The sequence below is a fragment of the Vombatus ursinus genome, unplaced genomic scaffold (genome assembly GCF_900497805.2).
Source record: "Vombatus ursinus unplaced genomic scaffold, bare-nosed wombat genome assembly UNPS02008996.1, whole genome shotgun sequence".
Classification (NCBI taxonomy): Eukaryota; Metazoa; Chordata; class Mammalia; order Diprotodontia; family Vombatidae; genus Vombatus; species Vombatus ursinus.
The window spans coordinates 2,518,971-2,541,371 of NW_020948774.1; the positions used below are offsets into that span (position 1 = coordinate 2,518,971).

At 37.9% G+C, this 22,401-nt stretch overlaps 1 protein-coding gene across 2 annotated transcripts in view; it reads right to left on the reverse strand.

Annotated features, from left to right (window-relative positions):
• Positions 1-22,401, reverse strand: part of RPTOR (regulatory associated protein of MTOR complex 1) — a 488,176-nt gene that overhangs the window by 50,071 nt on the left and 415,704 nt on the right. For both annotated transcript variants that reach the window (XM_027850143.1, XM_027850144.1), the window contains one exon: positions 8,666-8,771. In XM_027850143.1, the coding sequence (XP_027705944.1) occupies positions 8,666-8,771 (106 nt within the window). The remainder of the gene's footprint in view (positions 1-8,665; positions 8,772-22,401) is intronic.

Sequence of the window (22,401 nt, forward strand, 5' to 3'; positions counted from 1 at the left end):
ACACACACACACACACACACACACACACACACACACACACACACACATTTTTTCTATGTGCTGGCATCCTCATAGTTTTTGTAAGTTCCTGTTCTTGAAAGTACTTGAATAAATCTGGCTGTTCTTCATCCTTTGTACTCAAAGAGGACCAATGACATCATGATGTTGGGGTCAAAGCACACAGCATTTATAAGTGCTTATTCTTGAAACTACTTGAAAAAAACTGGCTAGATAAAAGGTTAATGTGTTAAATGGTTTTGTTACCATTCTTTTTTTCTTTAGGTATCTCACTTCTTCAAAAATAGTACATATTATCATCAATTTATGAACACCCATCCTAGCCTCATTTCATCCTTATGACAAGGGGTTTGAGTTGATCAAACAAAGGATAACCACGTTGTAAGGTCTCAATTACATTTGCTAAGTAGCACAGCTTTTGTGTGTTCTTCATTTTCACTTTAATACTTTAGTGGTAGAACTCTAGGTATAGTTTTGATCCAAAGAAGTTAAAGGGAAAGGTGATAACTTCAGATTCTCAAATTATTAAGAAACCTTATGTACATTATGGATGTTAGCACAAGAGATCCAGTGCCAGTGAGGATGCAGCTGAAGGATGGACCAGGAGTAATAAAGGGAAATGGAGCATGGAATGAAAAATAGAAAATGGAGAAAAATCAAACATCCGGGTATAGGATTCTCAGTGGGTGAGACTGCTCCTTTTGCATCTGGTTCAAAGTGTTAGACTTTGTTGATTCTCAAATAAAGGCAATACTGAACCCAAACTCTGAATAGGATAAATAATTGAAAGAGGACATGATTTAAAATTAGTGTTCAGTCATTCTCAGTTTTAAGTATACATGTGTTATTTTGACATCTTGCAATCTCTCATTTGCTTATTTTTATAGCAGTTCAACAGTCCTCCTGACAAACACATCTCATCCCATTTTACTAAGTCTGAGAAAGTGAATCTAAATCTGGTCTACACAAAGATGGCCTATTCTGTTTGCAAAATCCCAGCTTTGGTTTCCTGAACACCCAGATCTGATTTTACTATTTAATTCTGACCTGAAACACTACAGTAGAAACTCTCTTTTAATGTCACAGGTCCAGATAGCCTCTGGCAATTAACTGTCTGAGGCAGATTCAGCAATAGATTGTCTTGAGCAATAGGTTAACCAGTTCATTTGAGAAATCCAAACTGAAAGGCTGAGGTCTCACAGAACTTCCATCCTCTAAGGAAAATAATTTCTGGATATGACAGTTGAGGGAAGTAAGGTGTTGAATACTGGTTTCAGAGAATGATCTAGTTCTACTTTACCTAGGAGGCTATAGAAAGGCTTTTTTGGAGGAGGTGGTACCTGCGTTGAGACTTGAAGAGAAAGATTTTAATAGGTGAGGATGGAGAATATTCAAAGCAGAAGGGGATCAGCTTGCAAGTAAAAGATGGCAGGATAAGATTGGCTAGTATCTAATTTGGCTGGAATGTAGAATGTGTGAAGATGAATAAAGTAAAATGAGGCTAGAAAGGAAGGTTGGAGGTAGCTGGTAAAGGAGACATCAAATGAGGTAAAGTAGAAAAAGCATCTGTATAATGCACACTATGTGCCAGGCACTGTGCTAAGCCCTTTTTACAAATATTATCTCATTTGATTCTCACAACAACTGTGCAAGGTAGATGCTATAATTGTACCCATTTAATAATTGAAGTAAATAGAGGTTAAGTGACCAGAGTCACACAGCTAGTAAGGGACTGAGATCAAATTTGAACTCAGGTCTTCCTGATTTTAGGCATAGCATTGTACCACCAGCTACACCAAAGATGATAAATTTCCAAACATTTGTGAGCTTTATCTATTTTGCTGACTGCTATCTCATAAAGACATGAAAAGTTATAAAGAACCAAGATTAGCTTTCAATAGTGCACTGAATATACCTGTTAATGAAACATGAGCCAGAGACATAATAAAAGGGAAGAAAAAGCCCATAAGTGTAAATGAGGCTATCCATAAAAGTGTTTCAGAAATATCACTGGGCTTGAGAAGTAAACAATCATTTGTTATGCTCAGTGGAGCAAGGGTGTACACTAGAACCATTTAGATGCCTGGTGAATATTATGAGATCACATAATTCAGCTTAGCTAAATAACCTGGTTTGGACGGATGAATAATTGGAATGGCATTTGACAAAGGCCCCACTCTGGCAGTACCCTTTAGCTCAGCTGAGAGCGACAAGAGTTTATCTTATCGAGCCCTTCTTACGGCTTTAAAAAAGTAACACATATTATTCATCAGAACCTTACGAGACAGGGAGAAAGGCCAAAGTGGTAAATCAATAGAATCTGTTAAGAGTTTCTAAATTATTGATTTTATGCTAGATCCTTTGGCAGTGCTGGACCCATCATCGACAACTAGTATAGTTCCTGAAAGCCCTGGCTGCTGACTTACAAATCCAAGGCCCTTAAGAGTTCCTGCATTCGCTTAAAATGGTGTAGTTGCATCATTTCCCAAAAGGGGAAAGCCCATTCTTAATTTGCTAGCTTACACTGAAAAAAAAAAACAAACAAACCAAAAAACAGCTACTTTTCTTTTGGTGCTTATTCTGATTAAACTGGGTTCTTTCATCACTAGACTTTACTGAGTGGTACATTGTACATGTACTTTATTTCTCTGCAAAGATCATTTCTGTACATCTGATGGCTATGGCTAACAAATCAGCAAATATTTTATTTGGGCTCTTCAGGAATAATATAAGTATGATATAAGTCATTTGTTCTTTCCTCCGTACTTATTTCTGATACTTAACTGATGAAAAGCCATTTGGTGTGTTGTAGGGAGCGCTGTATTTGGAGTCAGGAAGGACTTAGATCCAAATTCTTCCACAAACAATGTTCTACCTGGGTGACCTTGAGCAAGTCACTGGTTCTATGTGCTACAATTTACTTGTCTGGAATATGGAGAAACGACATCTATACTTATGAATTCACAGGATTATTGTGAAGGTCAAGTGAGATAATGTAGGATGAAGAGCATCTGGATGAAGATTGAAGGAGGTAGCAATGGAGACGATATTGTTAGCAAAGTATATTACAGACTACTTAGAAAGAGAAAACCAATGAAGAGTTTGAGAAACAGATCACAATCCTGGCACAGAAACATTATATAGTAGTGATGGGGAATTTGAATTCTTCAGTTAGGTTGTAGTTCTCTGAGAAAAGCAGAGTAGCTAATAATTTCTTGGTTCGCCTTAATAATAAGTTTATCTTTCTAAAACTAGAATCAATCAGAGACAATAAACATTTATTAAACACTTACTATGTGCCAGTTACCATGCTAAGTTCAGGGGATGCAAAGAAAGATAGAAGACAGTTCTTGCCCTGAAGGAGCTCACAATCCAGTGGGGGAAGAAAACATATTGAAAGAAGCTGAAAGGCTGGAGTAGGGTAGGAAAGGTGGTTACTCAGCACGAGGGCAAGATGAGGATCTGTGGCCAGGGTGGGAAATGATCTGAGTTGTGAGTTTCAGAGTAGATCACATGTTGCAGAAGGATGAAATTCTGGCGATAATACAAGCCAGGAAAGAAGTCAGGTGGGAAATAGTGAGGTGAGTTCACTGGGTGCCTACCTCAAGCTGAGGATCTAGAAGCAGTACCACATTCTAGCCCCCCCACCCCAATGAGAGGGAGGGAGAATCCCCCAGGGACAGGAGGTACTGAGGAGGTCTGAGTTTCAGAGCTGATTTCTTCTTGATGATGAGAACACAATGAAGAAAATGGCTATTTAGGACCACTAACAAGGAATTATATGTCGAAGTAGAAATGATGGGAACATTGGGAGAAATGATAGAAAAGGAAAAGAAAGTTGGTCATAATCTGACATGCATACTAGATTTTGGAAGAGTAGATTTTATGGTTACAGAGAAAGGATAAATAAGATCCTATCAGCTCAGAAAGGCTAGGAAGTGCTACAAAATGAAGTTCTGAAGACACAAAGAAGAGCAATTCCAATGAGAAAAGGGAGAATTTTGTCCAATAGGATTGTTGTGAATGCACATGTAACTCAACAACCAACTGAGCCTTAAAAGATATGTATTATTGTACCACAATACTAAACAATAGCAACTGTCCCAATTTTCAAAATAAGGAAGAGAATAGATATTGCTAATGTTAGGCTGGTGATTTTGATGTGGATACTTGGTGAAACTTAAAATGTATTATTAAAGGGAAGGGTTGGGTTACATGACCTTCAAACTCCCAGATTCTGTGTTTATTGCTTCCACAACAGGAAGCAGGGGTCATCAAGAGCAGGCATGGACTTATTAAAGAGAGTCACATCACAGTAATCTATTTTCCTTTTTTTTTTTTTTTTTTTAAATTTTTTTTGTTTTGTTTTTCGGCTAGGCAATGGGGTTAAGTGACTTTACCAGGGTCACACAGCTAGTAAATGTCAAGTGTCTGAGGCCACATTTGAATTCAGGTCCTCTTGACTCCAGGGCTGGTGCTCTATCCACTGCATAACCTAGCTGCCCCTTATTTTCCTTTTTTGACAGGGTTACTAGATTGGTAGAACAAAGGTGTGGTAATTAGAGATTATCTAGATTTTAGTGAAATACTTATCAGTTTCTCACATTATTCCTGGAATCAAGATAAAGGGATGTAGGCTAAAGAATAGTACAATGAGGTATATTTAGAATTGACTGAACGGTTGGTCACAAAAAATAATTAATGGTTCAATGTCAACTTGCAAAGCAGTCTCTAGTGAAGGGGTGGGGAACCTGTGGCCCCGAGGCCACATGTGGTCTTCTAGGTCCTCAAGTGAGGCTCATTGACTTGAATCCAAACCTCACAGAATAAATCCCCTTAGTAAAAGAATTTGTTCTATAAAACTTGGACTCAGTCAAAAGGCCACACCCAAGGACCTAGAGGCCACATGTGGTCTTGAGGCTGCAGGTTCCTCACCCTTGCTTTAGTGGATTGACTCAGGTATCTGCACTAGGTCCTGTGCAGTTTAACATATTGATCAATAACTGAGAAAGGCAACATGTCAGGCTTACTGAATGAGCAGATGAAACAAAGCTACAAGGGATAACTTACATGTTGGATTGTAGATTTAGGATTGTAAAGTCCTTAACACAGTGCTTGGCACATAGTAAGCACTATATAAATGTTAGCTATTATTTTAAAAGATGTCAACTGGCTGGAACATTGGACTGAACCCAAGAAGATTAACTGGGAGAAACATCAAGTCTTACATCTTGGTTCAAAAACCCAATTTCCTAAACATAAGATAAGGAAGATATAGCTAGAGAGGCGTTTGTATGAAAAAGATCTGGGGATTCAAAAGATCAAAGAGAAAAAAGACCCAGAAGAACCAAAAAAATGCACATCTACTCTTTTTGTAGTGGCAAAGACATGGAAACTATAAGGCCATCAATTAGAGAATGGCAGAACGTGTCATGGTGTATGAATAGAATAGCAGTATGCCATAAGGAATGACATAAGAGATGGGCTCAGAGAAACTTGGGAAGACTTGTATGAAATGATACAGAGTAAAGTAAAGAGAACAGAAAAACAATTTACTTTTGATAACAACATTGTAAAGACAACAACACTGAAAACCATAACTCTGCAGTGCATTGCAATGACTAACCACAATTGTGGAGGACCAGTAATGAAGCAGGCTAACCACCTCCTGTCAGAGAGGTGACAGAATTAAGATGCCAAATGAGATGTACAATTCGGGACACAGACAGTGTAGGAATGGAAGTGAGAGGGAGAAAAAAAATGTTGACTAGTCCAAAAATTCTAAAAACCCCAAACCCCAAACAAAACAGCATATATAGCAAAGTATTTGTGTAGAGCTTTAAAGTTTGCAAAGCACTTTACATGTTATCTCATTTGATCCTCACAACAACCCTGCGAAGTAGGCGTAATTAACACTCCCATTTTACAGATGAGGAAACTGAGGCTCAAAAAATTAAATGATACGACCAGGATCACACAGTCAGTCAGTAAAGGGTGAGGCAGGGCTTGAACATACATTTTCCCTGACTCCAAGTCCAGAACTCTACACACTGAGACATCTAGCTGACAGCTTAACAAACAAAAAATACAAAACAAAACAAAAAAAAATGATCTGGGAGTTTTTAGTTCATTGCAAACTCAATATAAATTAATAGCAGCAGCTCCAGAAACCTCATCATGATGTAGAGGTAACCCTGGTTTCTTTTTTTTTCCTTCTTTTCTTTCTTTCTTTTTTTTTTTGGTGAGGCAATTGGGGTTATGTGACTTGCCCAGAGTCACATAGCTGGTGAGTGTTATGTGTCTGAGGCTGGATTTGAACTCAGGTCCTCCTGACTCCATGGCTGGTGCTCTATCCACGTAACCCTCATTTCTTGAAGACTATGTTAGTGGTGAGCAAACCTCTGGCACCACAGGCCCTGATTATCCCATGCTATGTACAAGGGACTCTTGGGGATGGAGTGCCTTGTTTGAGAAATAGCAAGGAAGCCAGTGTCACTGAACTGCAATGTATATGCAGGATGAAGGTAGTAGGGGGGTATAAAGTATAAAACTGGAAAGGTGAATGGGGGGTGGGCAGGATTATAAAGGCCTCTGAATACCAAATAGAGGATTTTACATTTGATTCTAGAGGTGATATTAACTTTAGCTGAAGTTGACTGAGCAGTGGGGTGATATGACTGGACCTGTGCTTTAAGAAAATCACTTTGAAGTCTGAGTGGAAGATGGGTTGGAGATTTTTCCCGAGGAGGACAATCAGGATGGAGAAGGTACAATACCATAAGAAGACTGGCTGAAATCTGGTGATGTTTAGCCTGGAGAAAATTTGGCAGGGAGGAGGGAAAAGGAAAAGCACAGGACAGATAGGGAGACAGAGTGGTCATGTTGAATATCTTGAAGTACATGAATGACGACCATAATGCAGAAGAGAGATTAGACCATTTCTGCTTGGCATTGCAGGGCAAATCTAGGGACAATTGTTGGGAGTTTTAAAGAAGGAGATTTAGAAATGTTCTAAATTAATACTAATTAGAGAAAGGCAAATGAAAACAACTCTAAAACAACCTATCAGATTGACTAACATTACAGACAAGGAAAATGACAAAGGCTGGGGAGGACGTGGAAAAATAGAGACACTAATGTACTGATGGTGGAGCTGTGAATTGGTCTAACCATTCTGAAGAACAACTTGGAACTATGCCCAAAGTGCTATGAAAATGTGTATAAAATACTCTTTGATCCAGTAATATCACTACTAAGTCAGGATTCCAAAGAGGTCAAAGAAAAAGGAAAAGGACCCATAGATACAAAAATATTTACAGAACCTCTTTCTGTGGTGGCAATGAATTGGAAATTGAGAGGATGTCCATCAGTTGAGGAATGGTTGAACAAGATGTGGTATATAATTGTGATTAAATATCACTGTGCTATAAGAAATGGAGAGGGGGATGGCTTCAGAAAAACCTGGGAAGACTTATATGAACTGAGGCAAAGTGAAGTAAACAGAACCAGGACATCATTGTATACAGTAACAGCAATATTGTAATGATGATCAACTGTGAAAGACTTAGCTACTCTAATACACAGGTCCAAAATGATTCTGAAGAAATCGTGATGAAAAATGCTATTCACTTCCAGAGAGAGAGAACTGATGAATTGTGATTGCGAATTGAAGTACAATTTTTTTCACTTTATTTTTCTTGCCTTTTTTTGTGATATGGCTAATATGGAAATACTGTACATGATTTCACATGTATAATTGATATCATTGTTTACCTTCTCAATAGGTGGGGGAGGAGCTGGTGAAAGAGAATTTGGAACTCAAATTAAAAAAAGAATGTTGAAAATTTTAAAAAAAGATTTTTTTTAAGCAAAAGGAGATTTAGGAAAAACTTCTTAATAATTAGAGCTATCCAAAAAAGAGAATGGACTGCTTTAGAGGCAATGGGATGAATAATTATTGGTTATTTTTACAGGGGCAATTCTTTTTCAGGTATTAGCCTGTTTAAATGACTTCAAGTCCCTTCATTCTGAGACTCTTTGATATTCATGGAGTCAGAGGATCTGCAAAGCAGATGGACAAATTTCCATAATACTAAACTGTTAGGGATATCTTCCAGGGGTTCTGTGTACTTCTGTTCCTGCCCATTCTGGACTATGAAAAATGCAGGCTGCTATATAGGTTAAGGGGAAAATGTCCAATTGACCTCAGTGATCTATCTCATCTGCTTCTGCCACTGATGCCTCATCATAGCATAGAAGTGTTTCTGTTTTCTCAAAAACTATGTCAGTAGAGAGCAAGATCTGGCAGATTCTCTCAAGTTCATGATGCTTCCAATAGGGGCCCTATGACTGAATGCTTATCTGTTCCATATAGATCAACCTGGCTAAATCTGCAGGAACTCAATAGCAGATTAGTTGTATGGTGATGAAGTTCTTGGTCAAAGCAAATCATGAAGACCATCTATGAAAGCACCGAGGGCTTATGATCTACAAAGGAATTATCCATCCTGAAGAAATAAAAAAATCTTAATGGGTAGTTTTCTTCAATAGGAAAAAAAGTCTCCCTTCCACGCCTCAATTCTGAAAGTAGAAAGAAGCAAGTCAAATGTAGCATTTCAGGTATTATATATGCGGAGGCACTACTTACCCTTCTGGATGATCTGCTGTGCTTGCTTTCTCACACGTGTGTTTCGTAGAAATCGCCACTCTCGCTCTTTTCGGATTTGGCTCTCTAGGTCGTGTTCTTCTGGGATCTTTGAACAACAACAACAAAAGATGAAATCAAGCTTTGTGGCCTGAAACAACATTTGAAAAAAAGTCTTTTTTCTTCATGTTTTCCTTAAATGCTAAAATAAATGATGGAGTTAGTTTGGAGAAAAATGGCATTTTGGTCAGGGCCAGATGTCTTTTGATGTGTAAAAATAGATGGCCAGAATAAAGAACATTTGAAGGGCTTCCCATTTTTAAGTCCTGTGATTAGTGGCTAATAGCTGGAGAGTCATTATATTGCAATGCATATCCAAAATGGAGAAAGAGGAAAGTATACGTGTGGATAGCTTGACAGGGCTCCTGAGGTACGGCCTCAGGAGGGGTGGGTGGAGGCAGTTGGTGGAGGCAGTGGGAAGTTTATTGAACTTTGTACTGGGAAGAATGGATTGAAATTCTAGCCTTGACTCTTCTTAACTTTCTGTATAACACTGAGCAAGCCATTTCACCTTTTGGTTGAGAATTGTCTCAATTAGGGATAATCATATTTGTACTATCTACTTTATAGGGTAAATATTTTACAAACCCTAAAAGTGCTTTACAAATATGAGTTGTCATCATTGTCAACATCATTATTAGCTCTTCTCATCTTTTTGAGAGGGTTCAGATATAAATGGCAAATAAGAAGTCATAGATATTACTATTTTGCTATTATTCTTTTATATTTGATTTTTGGGGGAGACTATTGTACACATGGATAAAATACCTACTTTTGAAAACAAGAGAGTACTAGGGCAGCTAGGTGGCACAGTGGATAGAGTGCTGGGCCTGGAGTCAGGGAGGTTCATCTTCCTGAGTCCAAATCTGATCTCAGACATTTACTAGCTGGGCAAGTCACTTAACTCTGCCTTGGTTTCCTAATCTGTAAAATGAGCTGGAGAAGGAAATGGCAAGCCACTCTAGGATTTTTGCCAAGAAAATCCCAAATGGGGTCACAAAAAGTCATACATGACTGAAAAACAACAACAACAACTAAGATGTAAGGATTTTTTTTGTAGGTACCCTGAACACTTCTTTGGGACCAACTCTAGTAACATATAGGACACCAGTGATGACATATGATCTGGTTCCTACATGACTTTAATCTTGTCCTGTAGGTCTCCACAGTTTGAGAGCTTTTCCTTCCATGCTGCTTGGAGATTATATGTATTCAGTATGGTGATATCTATTAAAAATGTTTTTAAAATTTTGTGGACCATATCATGTTTGTGATATACTTGATAATAGTCTGGTGCTAGTATAGTTTATTTGCTAAACTCTTAAGGATATTTAGAGGTTTATATGTGTAGTTCAAGGACTTGCTATCTATTAGCTTATAAAGGTCTGGGAGCTTCTGGAGTATAATTCTAGCCACCAGATTGTGTCTTTCTAAGTATTGTTAGATGCTAAATTTTTGTAACCTGCAGTGATATACTGCAGAGTTTCTACCATTTTATTGCATAATCTGTATCAGTGATGATAATGTGATGATTAGTGGTGGTGTAGAGTGGGTGAGACAGGTGGTGTGTGGTACAGGCAGCAGAAGAGCATGAAGTGGAGAGAAATGAAAGGTTGGGGGTGAGGCAGGAGGTATCCTTCACTTCTCTCATCTTGAGGAGTCACCTTTGCTACTGGTTTTACCTCTTCTCAGCTTTCCCTTTACACTTATTTCACTTCTCAAAATGTCAAAATGGATTCAGTAAGGCATTCTATTTCTATTAGACACAAGGGAGGTTATCTCCAGAAAAGTTATCAAGGACATCTCTCAATATTGAGCCAGCTTATCATTTATTTCCTTGTTTCCCCCTTAAATCAAAGGTAACTTGGGTAAGATCCTAGTTCTCTGGTGCAGAGCAAAGTAAGCATGCTATCCATCTCTTGACAGAGAAGTAATAGACACAAGGTGCAGAATGAGGCATACATGTTTTGTATGACTATGCATATTTTTTTTAATAAAGGGTCTTCCCCTCCATTGGGGGTGGAGGAGATGGAGAGAGAAAAATAAATGATTATTAAATGAAAATGTTAACTAATTAAAAAAAAACCACTCTACTTCTCTAAACACATAAGAATTAGTCTGATATAAACCAGCTCTAAGTGTTTTGTCTAGATTCCCTTGGTTAGCATGCATGGGTTGCAGAAATATTCTGTGTTACCACATCAGAGCTTCTATGCATCCCAACTACGGCACAGCCAAACAGTACTCAAACTTTTGAACGAGGTTTTGAGAGTTAGTGGTAATGTTACAGAATTAATAGGCCTACCTCTGGGGTTGACCATCAACTACAAAGCATTCTTATAACAAATTATTTGGGTTCTTAGCAAAAGTGGAAAGGTACAAGGCTTAGAACCATGGGTGTATTTTCTGCATCTATCTCTCCACGCAATGGTGTTATGTTAAACATACACATATGTACCTAGTGGAGGAATGGATATATTTTTTATTTTAAGAAATGAAAATATAAGATATTAGGAAGGATGACAGCTTAAAGTTGTTCTTGTCTACTTTATATGCCAAAGGAACCAGAGTTATAAAGTTTAGAGAAAATAAGACAATAGTAGTTTTCAAAAATTCACTGTGGTACAATAATAGAAAACTGTTGTTTTCCTTTTCCCTATATTACATCAATAAATCTTGGGTTAGATACTCATAAACTAAAACTGGATATTAAAATGTTATTGAACTTGAGTCCAAAGCCTATATCTGGTCTAGGTACTAGCTGTATAACCAAGGGCAAGTCACTCACTTACCTTCTCTGAGCCTCAGTTTTATTATCTGTAAAATGGGGATAATAAAATCTACAGTAGGTACTATATCCTAGCATTGTTACAAGGCTGAAATCAACTAATGTATATAAAGTGCTTTGGAAATCTTGAAGTGCTCCATAAATGTCACTTATTGTCAACAACAGCAAGGATGCTGGAAATGGATATTTCTGTTGATACAAAGGTTGGAAAACTGTTAGTTGTTGAAGCTCTAAGACGCCCTATATGCTGTTCAAATTCAGTTCTGGGTTATTTGCAGTAAGGTCAGTGTTTCCTCCCTATTACATGGGTGATTAAGCTCATCTCTACAGGAAAAACACAGCTTGAGACAGGAGGTTCAAAACTACCTTTTTTTTTTTGTTAGCTTTTATTTAGAATTCTATTTTTTCCCAGTTACGTGTAAAAACAATTTTTAACATCTGCTTTTAAAACTTTGAGTTCCAAATTCTATCCCTTCTTTCCTCCCCACCCCACCACACTGAAAAGGCAAGCAATTTGATATAGGTTATACATGTATAGTCATGCAAAACATATCCTTAACAGTCATGTTGTGAAAGAAAACATAGACCAAAACAAACGAACAAACAAAAAAAACCTCAAGAAAAATAAAGAATGTAAAAAAAAAAGTAGGCTTCAATCTGTATTCAGATACTATCAACTATTTCTCTGGGGATAAATAGCATTTTTCCTCATAAGTCCTTCGGAGTTGCCTTGGATCACTGTATTGCTGAGAATAGCTGAGTCATTCACAGCCGATCAACTCACAATATTCCTGTTACTTTGTACACTGTACATTTCACTCTGCATCAGCACATGCAAGTCTTTCTAGGTTTTTCTGAAAGCATCCTGCTCGTCATTTCTTAGAGTACAATAGTATTCCATCATAATCACATACCACAACTTATTCAGCCATTCCCCAATTGATGGGCATCCCCTCAACTTCTAATTCTTTAGCTCCAGAAAAGAGATGTTATAAATATTTTTTGTACATATGTCCTTTTCCCTTCTTTTTTTAAAATCTCATTTGGGATACAGACCTAGTAGTAGTATTTCTAGGTCAAAGGGTATGCATGGTTTTATAGCCCTTTGGACACAGTTCCAAATTACTCTACAATGCATGAAAGTCTCATTTTTCCTACATCCCCTCCAACATTTGTCATTTACTTTTTCTGTCCTATTAGCCAATCTAATAGGTATAAGGTAGTACTTCAGAACTGTTTTAATTTACATTTCTCCAAATAATTGTGAGAGTATTTTTTCATATGGCTATAGATATTTTTGATTACTTCATCTGAAAACTGATCATATCTTTGGATCATTTATCAATTGGGGAATGGCACATATTTTTATAAATCTGACTCAGTTCTCTATATGTTTGAGAAATGAGACCTTTATCAGAAAAACTTGTTTCAATTTTTTTTTCACAGTTACTATTGCTAACTGTATTTCCCTCTATCTTATTTCTTCTCACCCCGTTTATTCTATTCTCTCTCTTCTTTCACTCTGTCCCTCCTCAAAAGTGTTTTGCTTCTGAATACCCCCTCCCCTAATCTGCCCTCCCTTTTATCATTCCCCCACCTTCTCTTATCCCTTTCTCCGCCTACTTTCCTGTAGGGTGAGACAGATTTCTACACCCAATTGAATATGTATGTTATTCCCTCTTTGAGCCAATTCTGATGACAGTAAGGTTCACTCACTCCCCTTCACTTCCCCCTTATTCCCCTCTACTGTAAAAGCTTTTTGTTGCCTCTTTTATGTGAGATAATTTACTGCATTCTGCCTTTCTCTTTCTCCTTTTCCTAGTACATTCCTCTCTCACCCCTTATTTTATTTTTTACATATCATCCCTTCATATTTCAACTCACACCTGTGCCCTCTGTCTATATATAGTCCTTCTAACTACCCTAATAATGAGAAAGATCTCATGAGTTACAAATATCATCTTCCCACGTAGGAACGTAAACAGTTTAAAATTATTAAACAACAAAAGTCAAATTTTCTATTCAGCTCTGCTTTTTAGAATGCTTGAAAGTCCTTTATCTCATTGAATTTCCATTTTCCCCCCTGGAGGATTATACTCAGTTTCACTGGTAGGTGATTGTTGGTTGTAAACTTAGCTCCTCTGCCCTCTAGAATATCATTTTCCAAGCTTCCGATACAGTAATGTAGAAGCTGCTGATACTTGAATTGTTTCTTTCCGGTTGCTTACAATATTTTCTCTTTGACCTGGGGACTCTGGAATTTGGCTATTATTATAGCCTGGTAGTTTTCATTTTGGGATCTCTTTCAGGCAGTGATGGGTGGATTCTTTCAATTTCTATTTTACCCTCTGGTTCTAGAATATCAGGGTAGTTTTCCTTGATAATTTTTTGAAAGATGATGTCTAGGATGATCACAGCTTTCAGGAAATCCAATAATTTTAAAATTATCTCTCCTGGACTTATTTTCCAGGTCGGTTGCTTTTCCAATGAGATATTTCACATTGTCTTCTATTTTTTCATTCTTTTGGTTTTATTGTTTCTTGATTTCTCATAAAGTCATTAGCTTCCATTTGCTCCATTCTAATTTTTTTTTTTTAGGCAATTGAGGGTTAAGTGACTTGTCCAAGGTCACACAGCTAGTAAGTATCCATTCTAATTTTTAAGGGATTATTTTCTTCAGTGAGTTTTTGGACCTCCTTTTCCATTTGGCCAATTCTGCTTTTTAAGGCAGTCTTCTCTTCAGTGGTTTTTTGGACCTCTTTTACCATTTGGTGTACTCTGTTTTTTTTTTTTTTTAAGTTTGTTTTTTGAGGTGTTATTTTCTTCAGTATTTTTTTGTGTCTCCTTTACCAAGGTATTGACTCATTTGTCATGATTTTCTTGCATTGTTCTCATTTTTCTTCTCAATTTTTCCCCTATCTCTCTTACTTGATTTTCAAAATCCTTTTTGAGCTCTTCCATGGCCTGAAACCAATTCATATTTTTCTTGGAGGCTTTGGATGTAGGAACTTTGACTTTGTCTTCTTCTGAGTGCGTGTTTTGATCTTCCTTGTCACCATAAAATATTTCTATAGTCAGAGTTTTTTTTTTTCTGTTGTTTACTCACTTTGCCAGCCTGTTACTTGACTTTTAATTGTTTGTTAAAGGAGAGCTCTGCTTCCAGGGTGGAGGATGCACTGTCCCAAACTTCAGGGACAGTGCAGTTGTTTTCAGAGATACTTCTAGAGACCTGTAAGTTTTCAGTTCTTCCAAGGTGGTACGATCAAGGGTTAGGTGTTAACTCCTTTCCAGGCCTGTGCTCTGGTCTGTGAGTGACCACATGTACTCTTTTCTGCCCTGGAACTGTGAGGAGGATCCCCCCTCCACTATGAGGAGGGTCCCCCCTCCACTTAGGACTTGAGTCCCCTCCATTGCTGCTGCAAGCTCTGCTATGCTAGTGCTTCTCCTCACCCTAGGATTAAGTCCTTAGTTACTAAGGACTAAGACCTGGATCTGAGTATGGATAAAGCAACAGAGTCCTGCCTCAGTGCTAGTAAAATGACCCCTGTAATCTCCTTCTGACTAGTTGTTAGACCCCCTTACCATCTGTGGGCTGAGAGCTACCGCTGCCAATTCAGTCACTCCCAAGACCTGCTCCTGCTTCGCTGGGGCCAAGGATGTGCTGGTGTAGCCCAGGTGCAATAGACCTTTCCTGCTGACCTTCTAAGTTGTGAGCTGAGAGGTCTGGAAACCACCACTGCTGCCAGTGATTTAGTCACACCAATGCTTGCTCCTACTTTGCTGGGGCCTGGTGTACACTGGACTGAGCTCCTCTCTCACTCTGGTGCAACAGATCTTTCCTGCCAACCTTCTGAGTTGTCTTGGGCTGGAAATTTGTTTCACTCCATCTTTTTGTGTGTTTGGCTGCTTTAGAATTTGTTTATAGAATCACTTTTAAAAAGTACTTGGAGGGGTTTGGAGGAGAGCTCAGGTGAGTCCCTGACTTTACTGTGCCATCTCGGCTCTGCCTCCAAACTACCTTCTTTGTGAGAAAAGACATTTAATTTAAAAAAAAAAAAATGGAAAGAGCACTCAATGTGGAGTCAGGATAGCCTGAGGTATGAATCCAGCCTCCAACACTTACCTGTCAGGTAATTATAGGTAAGTAATTGCAGAAAGGGACCTCTGAGGGCATTGAGTTCAAATTCCTTTGAACAGATGAGAAAATCAGTGCTAGGCAGGGTTTAATGACCTGCCTAAAGTCACACATGTAGTAAGTATCAGATAAAGGTGGGATATGAACCCAGATCTGACTCCAGAGCCAGCGAACCTTTTCCAGTGTAGTAGTCCAGAGTATGTGTTAAGTCTATAGAATGAGTGTTAGCCTTTTGAACACTGTGGATGGAGTCAATGTCTTCCACAGAGAGAACAATAAATCATGAATTAGGGTTCTGCTATATTCTTAAGGAAGATTATTTGTGGTCAGAAAAGACAGAAGGCAGAGTTGCTCAGTTTTTATTTTGCTTCCATTTTCTCTGCCAAGGAGAGTGACTTTGCACTGGAAAAGACAAAACAAAAATGATTAACAGGGAGTTGATATTCAAGATAAGTAGGAACACAGCAAGAGAACACCTAGTTGCCCTTGATGTACTCAAGTTAGTTGGCTGACACGAACTACATCTTTGGATCCTGAAAGAACTGGCAGATGTCATTGCTGAGCCACTGTCAGGGATATCTGAGAGGTTATTGAAAATGTGAGAGGTGCCATAAGATTGGAGATGGGCAAATGTCCCTATTAAAAAAAATAATTGAGAGAACAGAGTCTGCAAACCATAGCCTAGTGAGCTTGACTTCAACTACTGAGAAAATTCTAGATGGTAAAATATAGATTAGATGATAAAAAAAAATAGATGGATTCAGAACTAGTTGAGTGACCAAAGTTAATAGTTCAGTGTCACGGAGGCTGGAGGTCTCCAGGAGAGTATCCAATGGGTCTGAGCTTGGCCTTGTATTATTTACTACTCTTAACAATGATCTGAATAAAGACATGGGTGGCATACTTATCAAATTGATAGAAGAAACAAAGCTGGGAGGGATGGCTAACATTATATGATAAAGATGTTGACAGGTTGAAATAGGCTAAGTCTAATAAGTGGAAATGCAATAGAAGTGAATGTAAAGTCTTAAATAGTAGTACAATAAATTAATAATACAATAAATTAATTTCAATACAATACAAATTTCAGTAAAATAATGAATTTTCCTACCTTTACAGTTGTTGAACCATAACTAAGTTATTCCTGGAATGAATATGTCACTCTACGCCTGCTATGGCTCTATTCACTATCCCTTTAACTTTCATAACCAAAATATCCCTCTCTGGCTTCCACACCCTTATGTCTTATTTCCCTTGAAGGCAAGGACTGTCTTTGTTTTTGTATTGGTATCTTCAGTGTTAAGCATAGTGCTTGATGAAAAGTGCTTAAAAATGACTTTTAATTAATTGATATACTTATTTCTTCATGAGTTGGACTATACCTATATACACACAGACACAGATATAGCATTGCTTGCCTTCTTAATGGGTGGGGAGGGGTAATGGTGGGTGACAATTTAGAACTGAAAATTCTCTCTCCATACACACACACACACACACACACACACACACACAAATGTATATGTAGATACATATATACATGTAGTACATATATATAATAGATTTTTTGTGTTCTTTATTAAAAATTATTTTAATTACAAATTCTCTCCTTCCCTCTAGCCCCTCTACTACCCACTGAGAAGGCAGGCAATATATGATACCCATTATACATGTGAAGTTATGCAAAACATTATTTCTATATTAGTTGCAGAAAAAAAGGCAAGAAAAAGTGAAAAAAAAAGTTCTCTCTCTGGAGGTGGATAGCATTTTTAATTATGAATCCTCTGGAACTGTCATCAATCTTTGTACTGATCAGAGTAATTAAGTCTTTCACTGTTGATTATCATTACAATATTGCTGTTACTGTGTATAATGTTCTCTTGGTTTTGCTTGCTTCATTTTGCATCAGTCACATAAGTCTTTCCAGGAAAAAAAAATACAGATTTTCTTGAACTAGAAAGAATCTTAAAGACCATCTAGTCAAACTCCATTCTACGGATGAGGAAACAGGCCTATAGAAATTAAATGAGTTGCTCAAGGTCACTATCACTATCCTTTGTATTATGTTTATGTTATGCAAGGATTCTCTCTATGTGAACAAGTATGCTTGAACTATTATCCTTTCTATATTTGCACTGTTCCTTTGTAGGTGTCTACAATCTCAGTTCTCAAAGTGGACAGGTACATATCACTCTGTCCCTTTACTTTCGCTTTGTAATTTCCTTTGCTCCAAAGTCACTACATTTGATTCTTGTTTACCACGTTGATCTGTTTGCTGTTGTTTGGATTCATTTTGCATGAATGTTCAGCATTCCATGGCTAAGCTACTCCTTTAAAAAAAAAAAAGGTATTTGTGTCAAAAAACTCCATTGGGACATTCATTGGTTAAGAAATTTCCCCAGTGGAACATGGTGCAGGGTGTGGATTTCTAACCATTGATTGTATTTTATGACAATCTAGCGTTTATTCAAAAAGAAATGACAAATGACCAATAACGTGGTGCAATAAACAAACCTGGATAAAAAGTATTAAAGTATGTGCAGGAACTAGGATATTACACTTTAATGAAAATCTGGTTTCTATGGGAATAAATTAAAGAGATCTAAAAGGCTGTTTCAACCAGGAAAGGGAGAGGGACATGATAAGAATTCTAAGTTCTTTGAACAGCATTCCCTTATGGTCCCAAAGCTGGATTATGCAGAGCATGTCTCTCCCTGGTAAGAGGGCACAGAATCATAGATGGTACAGAAGACTCTGAGAGACTTAGTTTCTCTGCTCTGAAGAAAATGGATTCAACATTTTTTCTAAGGGATGAGGGACATAACACAGTTTAGAAGATATATTCTGGATTGGAAGCACCAGACCATGAGAGAAGTCTGTGACCAGAGATAAACTGCTGGCCTGCTCTTGTCACTGGCTGGCACAGGAAGGAGGGAGGAGGAGAGAAGAATCATCTCCCAGTGTCATAATTCTGTGTAAGCAAAAGGTATGGGGAGAACTGTTGGGGGAAGATGAATGTAATAAAATTCTAATTTGTCTTGTGTATCTGATACTGTGGGACTGAGCATGTTGACAGAACAAGATTGCCTATGGAGCATGCCTTTCTTTACTACTCTGGAGAGATGCAGGGTGGGATCTGGATGAGGTCTCTTTTTCTGACCTTGCTAAGCTGATAAAATGTACTTTTACAACCAGGATTATAAAGCTGTTCAGAGATTCTAGTATATGACCACTACTGGTCAAGGTGTGGTTTGAATCAGATGGAACAAGGAGAACCAAAGGGGAAGGAATAAGGAGGGAGAAAGAAAGAAAGAAAGGAAGGAAGGAAGGAAGGAAGGAAGAAGGGGAAGACAGGGTGAGGGAGAGGGAGAGAGAGACAGAGAGAGAGAGAGAGAGAGAGAGAGAGAGAGACAGAGAACAAATATGAGAGAAACAAAAGAAGACAGCAGACACAGAATCATTAGGGATATGATGACTACTGAACAAGATGAAAAGACCCAATTAAATTATTCAACCCAATATTTCTATTCAACAGAATCTTTTAATCAGGCATTCTTTTTCCTCCTCCTCTCTTCACTATTTTTCTTTGAGCTTTCTAGTAAACAAAAATCTAGTTTCAGCTTTCGCTTTGCTATTCTCTAACTAGAGCTCCCAGAGGCATGTGGGTGTCTGTAATAGTGTTACACGATTAGGATCATGACACTCCACAGATTTCTAACACCTCTTGGCTTCTACTCAGACAGAAACCAATTACTATTCTGAAGTCTCCCACTGAGACACATCAGTCGAAAGCCAATGAAATTCATATCCTTTAACTCTCTTGCCTGGCTCAAAGAACAGTCTGGGGTTCAGGGAAAAGAGGAAACTGTATTCTCCCTAGAGGATTTGTGGGGGAGCATCAGTTCCCTATGTCCTTTCTGAGGAAAATATGCCACGCAAGATGGATTTGTGAGTCAGAGAGACCAACTCCCATTTGGTACTATCATTCTAAAATCCAAGAAGTTCAAGGGTTATGGAAGTAACAGATGACCAAGGTACGTAGATATTAGCAATGAAAAAGACCCAGCTCCTCATATGTGCCAATGCCAAGACAGTTAAGCTTCATGATCTACAGAGCTTCTCAAGAATGCTGCTGCTCACCCTCCTCCTAGTAGGCAATGCTGTTGGTATTAAATGGAGAATGTCTCTTCTACAATTCTAAATACAGGCATTAAGCTTTTTATTCACTCCATAAACATGTATTTATCTTGTTCCTGGGATTTTAAATAAAAAATAGGGAAGAGTTTGCCCCTTTGCTCATCATGTCTCTGCAGAATGTAAATTTTTTTGAGGATTATGATTCTGTGTTTTTGTATATCCATGCTACAGCTGACTAAATGTCATGCAACAGAAGTAGTCAGCTACAAAGATTTTATGAGGTCAGTAACCTGCATACTCATCATTTTCATTTAATATTAAGTGATAATGGCAACCTAATGTAACAGAAACAAAAAAAAAAGCTTCACAAGTCACCAACAAACTACAATAACAGGATTATAATACCAGAACTTTATCATTTTACAAAGAAGGGAAGTTGGGTCCCACAAAACATTAAGACATGCCAGGTCACAGGCTGGAATTTGAAATCAGTTCTTTTGACTCCCAGATCAGTGCTCTTCTCACTAATACTATACTGATATACAACATTATGCACATTTCTGTCCCCAATATTGTGGCTGCTTCTATTTTTTTTTTCTGTTCCTCAAGTATTTTTTTTTTCCTGTTTCCCCCTATCAGAATTAGGGGGAGACTCTGCAGGGAAAGTAGAGAGAAAGGAAGGCTGTTGCAGATAAAGTTATTCCTGACAGACTAAGGCAAACATCTGGTAGACTCTGCAGCCATTATTTGCAACTTGTACATTAGGCCAGAAGTGACTCATTCACAAAGACCTTTATCACATAGTATCAAACAAAAGGAGGGCAAAACTCTTCTGGAACATAAAGTATTGTTGCTCTGCAATGATTCATTAATAGACCACTGAGCAATCACAATGGAACCTGCTCACTCTAAATGTATTTGATTTAATCACCAATAAATCAAGAGAACCCTGACTGTCTGAAACAAAGCCAGTAATTTATAAGAGAAATTAATATTGACATAATTCTGGACCACATGTTACCAGATCCTTTGCAGGGGATGGCAAGAGGCAAGAACCTGATACCAGACAAAAGAGTGGCAGTCCAGGTGTGTGTGTGTGTGGGGGTGTGTGTGTGTGTGTGATAGGATATCCAATTTGCCTCATGAACTTGAGCAAGACTGTACTTCTATGAGAGGATGGTAAGCCAGTCACTAGTGATCCAGTGGCACTGTTTGATGCCAAATCATGAGGTAGCAGAGCGAATGGGCATCTCTTTTCTCTCACCTTCTCCTTGGACAGCATGAAAACAATATTGTAGCAGCCTGTGTCATGCCCTCACCTAACTGTATGTACATTAGTTTTCATCAGAAAATGACTATTTTTTTTTTTTGTCCCATTATCCCTCACACCCCTCAACTACTAGGAAACAAGACAATTGGATTTGCTTTCTTTCTGAACTGTTCAAGAAAGGTCCTCTTGGAATCTAAAAATAAGGTGACACTAGTTGGGCTAATTAACATGTTGCTGAAAACTCATAGCTAATTGAACTGTTGCAAAACAGTCCTGACTTCCCTGAGTCTGTGTCCACCCTTGTGCACCACAATTCACTTGATCATTAAACCTGAGCCATCTTTGACTCCTCTCTCTCGATCAGCTCCTTGATCCAATCAATGACCCTTCCAATTCTGCAAACACTCTTCTCCACTCTCACAACCACCTCAATCAAGGCCCTCTACTCCGGGTAAGTTACTATATTCCGCTACTCTTTACTCCACTTCAGCCTTTCTGTCTTTGCCAAGTGAGTATTATTTGATCTGGTCATTTCTGTGCTCAAAATTCAAGTATAAATTCATTTTTTAAACTGGCTTTAACAGCTTTAACTCATACTAAACTCCACCACATAATCAGATGGATATGTGTGTGTGTGTGTGTGTGTGTGACTCTGGGCAAGTCATTTAACCCTGTTGGCCTCAGTTTCCTCACCTGTAAAATGAGCTGGAGAAGGAAATGGCAAACCATTTCAGTATCCTTGCCAAGAAAACCCCAAATGGAGTCATAAAGAGTCAGACACAACTGAAACCACTGAACAACAACAAACTACAAGCCTGTAAGCTCATTGTAAGCTCAGAAGGACTGCGTATATCCCCCAACGCCTAGTTCAGTGTTTTGCAAACAGCAAAGAATTAGTGTTTATTGAATTGAATCTAGATATACTTTTATTTTACATGTAAAGAAGGCTGATCAAAACAAGTTTATGACATTTCTATGTAATAAAATACATAGAGATTTAAAAATTTGTTTCGGTCAGCTTTCATATGCAAAAATAAAAAAAATTAGATTTATAAGCATCTTTATGAACAGGTAATTCAAGAAAGTACAAAAATATTTTTAATGAGAGTCTTGCATATTCCATGATACTGTTTCTTAAAAAAAAAAAGAAAAAAGAAAAGAAAAAAATTGTAAAACTCTAAAGTAACCCAAAAGTTTAATTATCATTAATAGTTGGGGACAGATACAAGCACATTTTTAACTATACCCATAAAATTTAGGGCTGATAACTGCAAACTAAAGGTCAGAAACAGATTATTTTCTAAAATGTACCTAACTGAATTTAAAAGAAAAAAAAGTAACATCCTTCT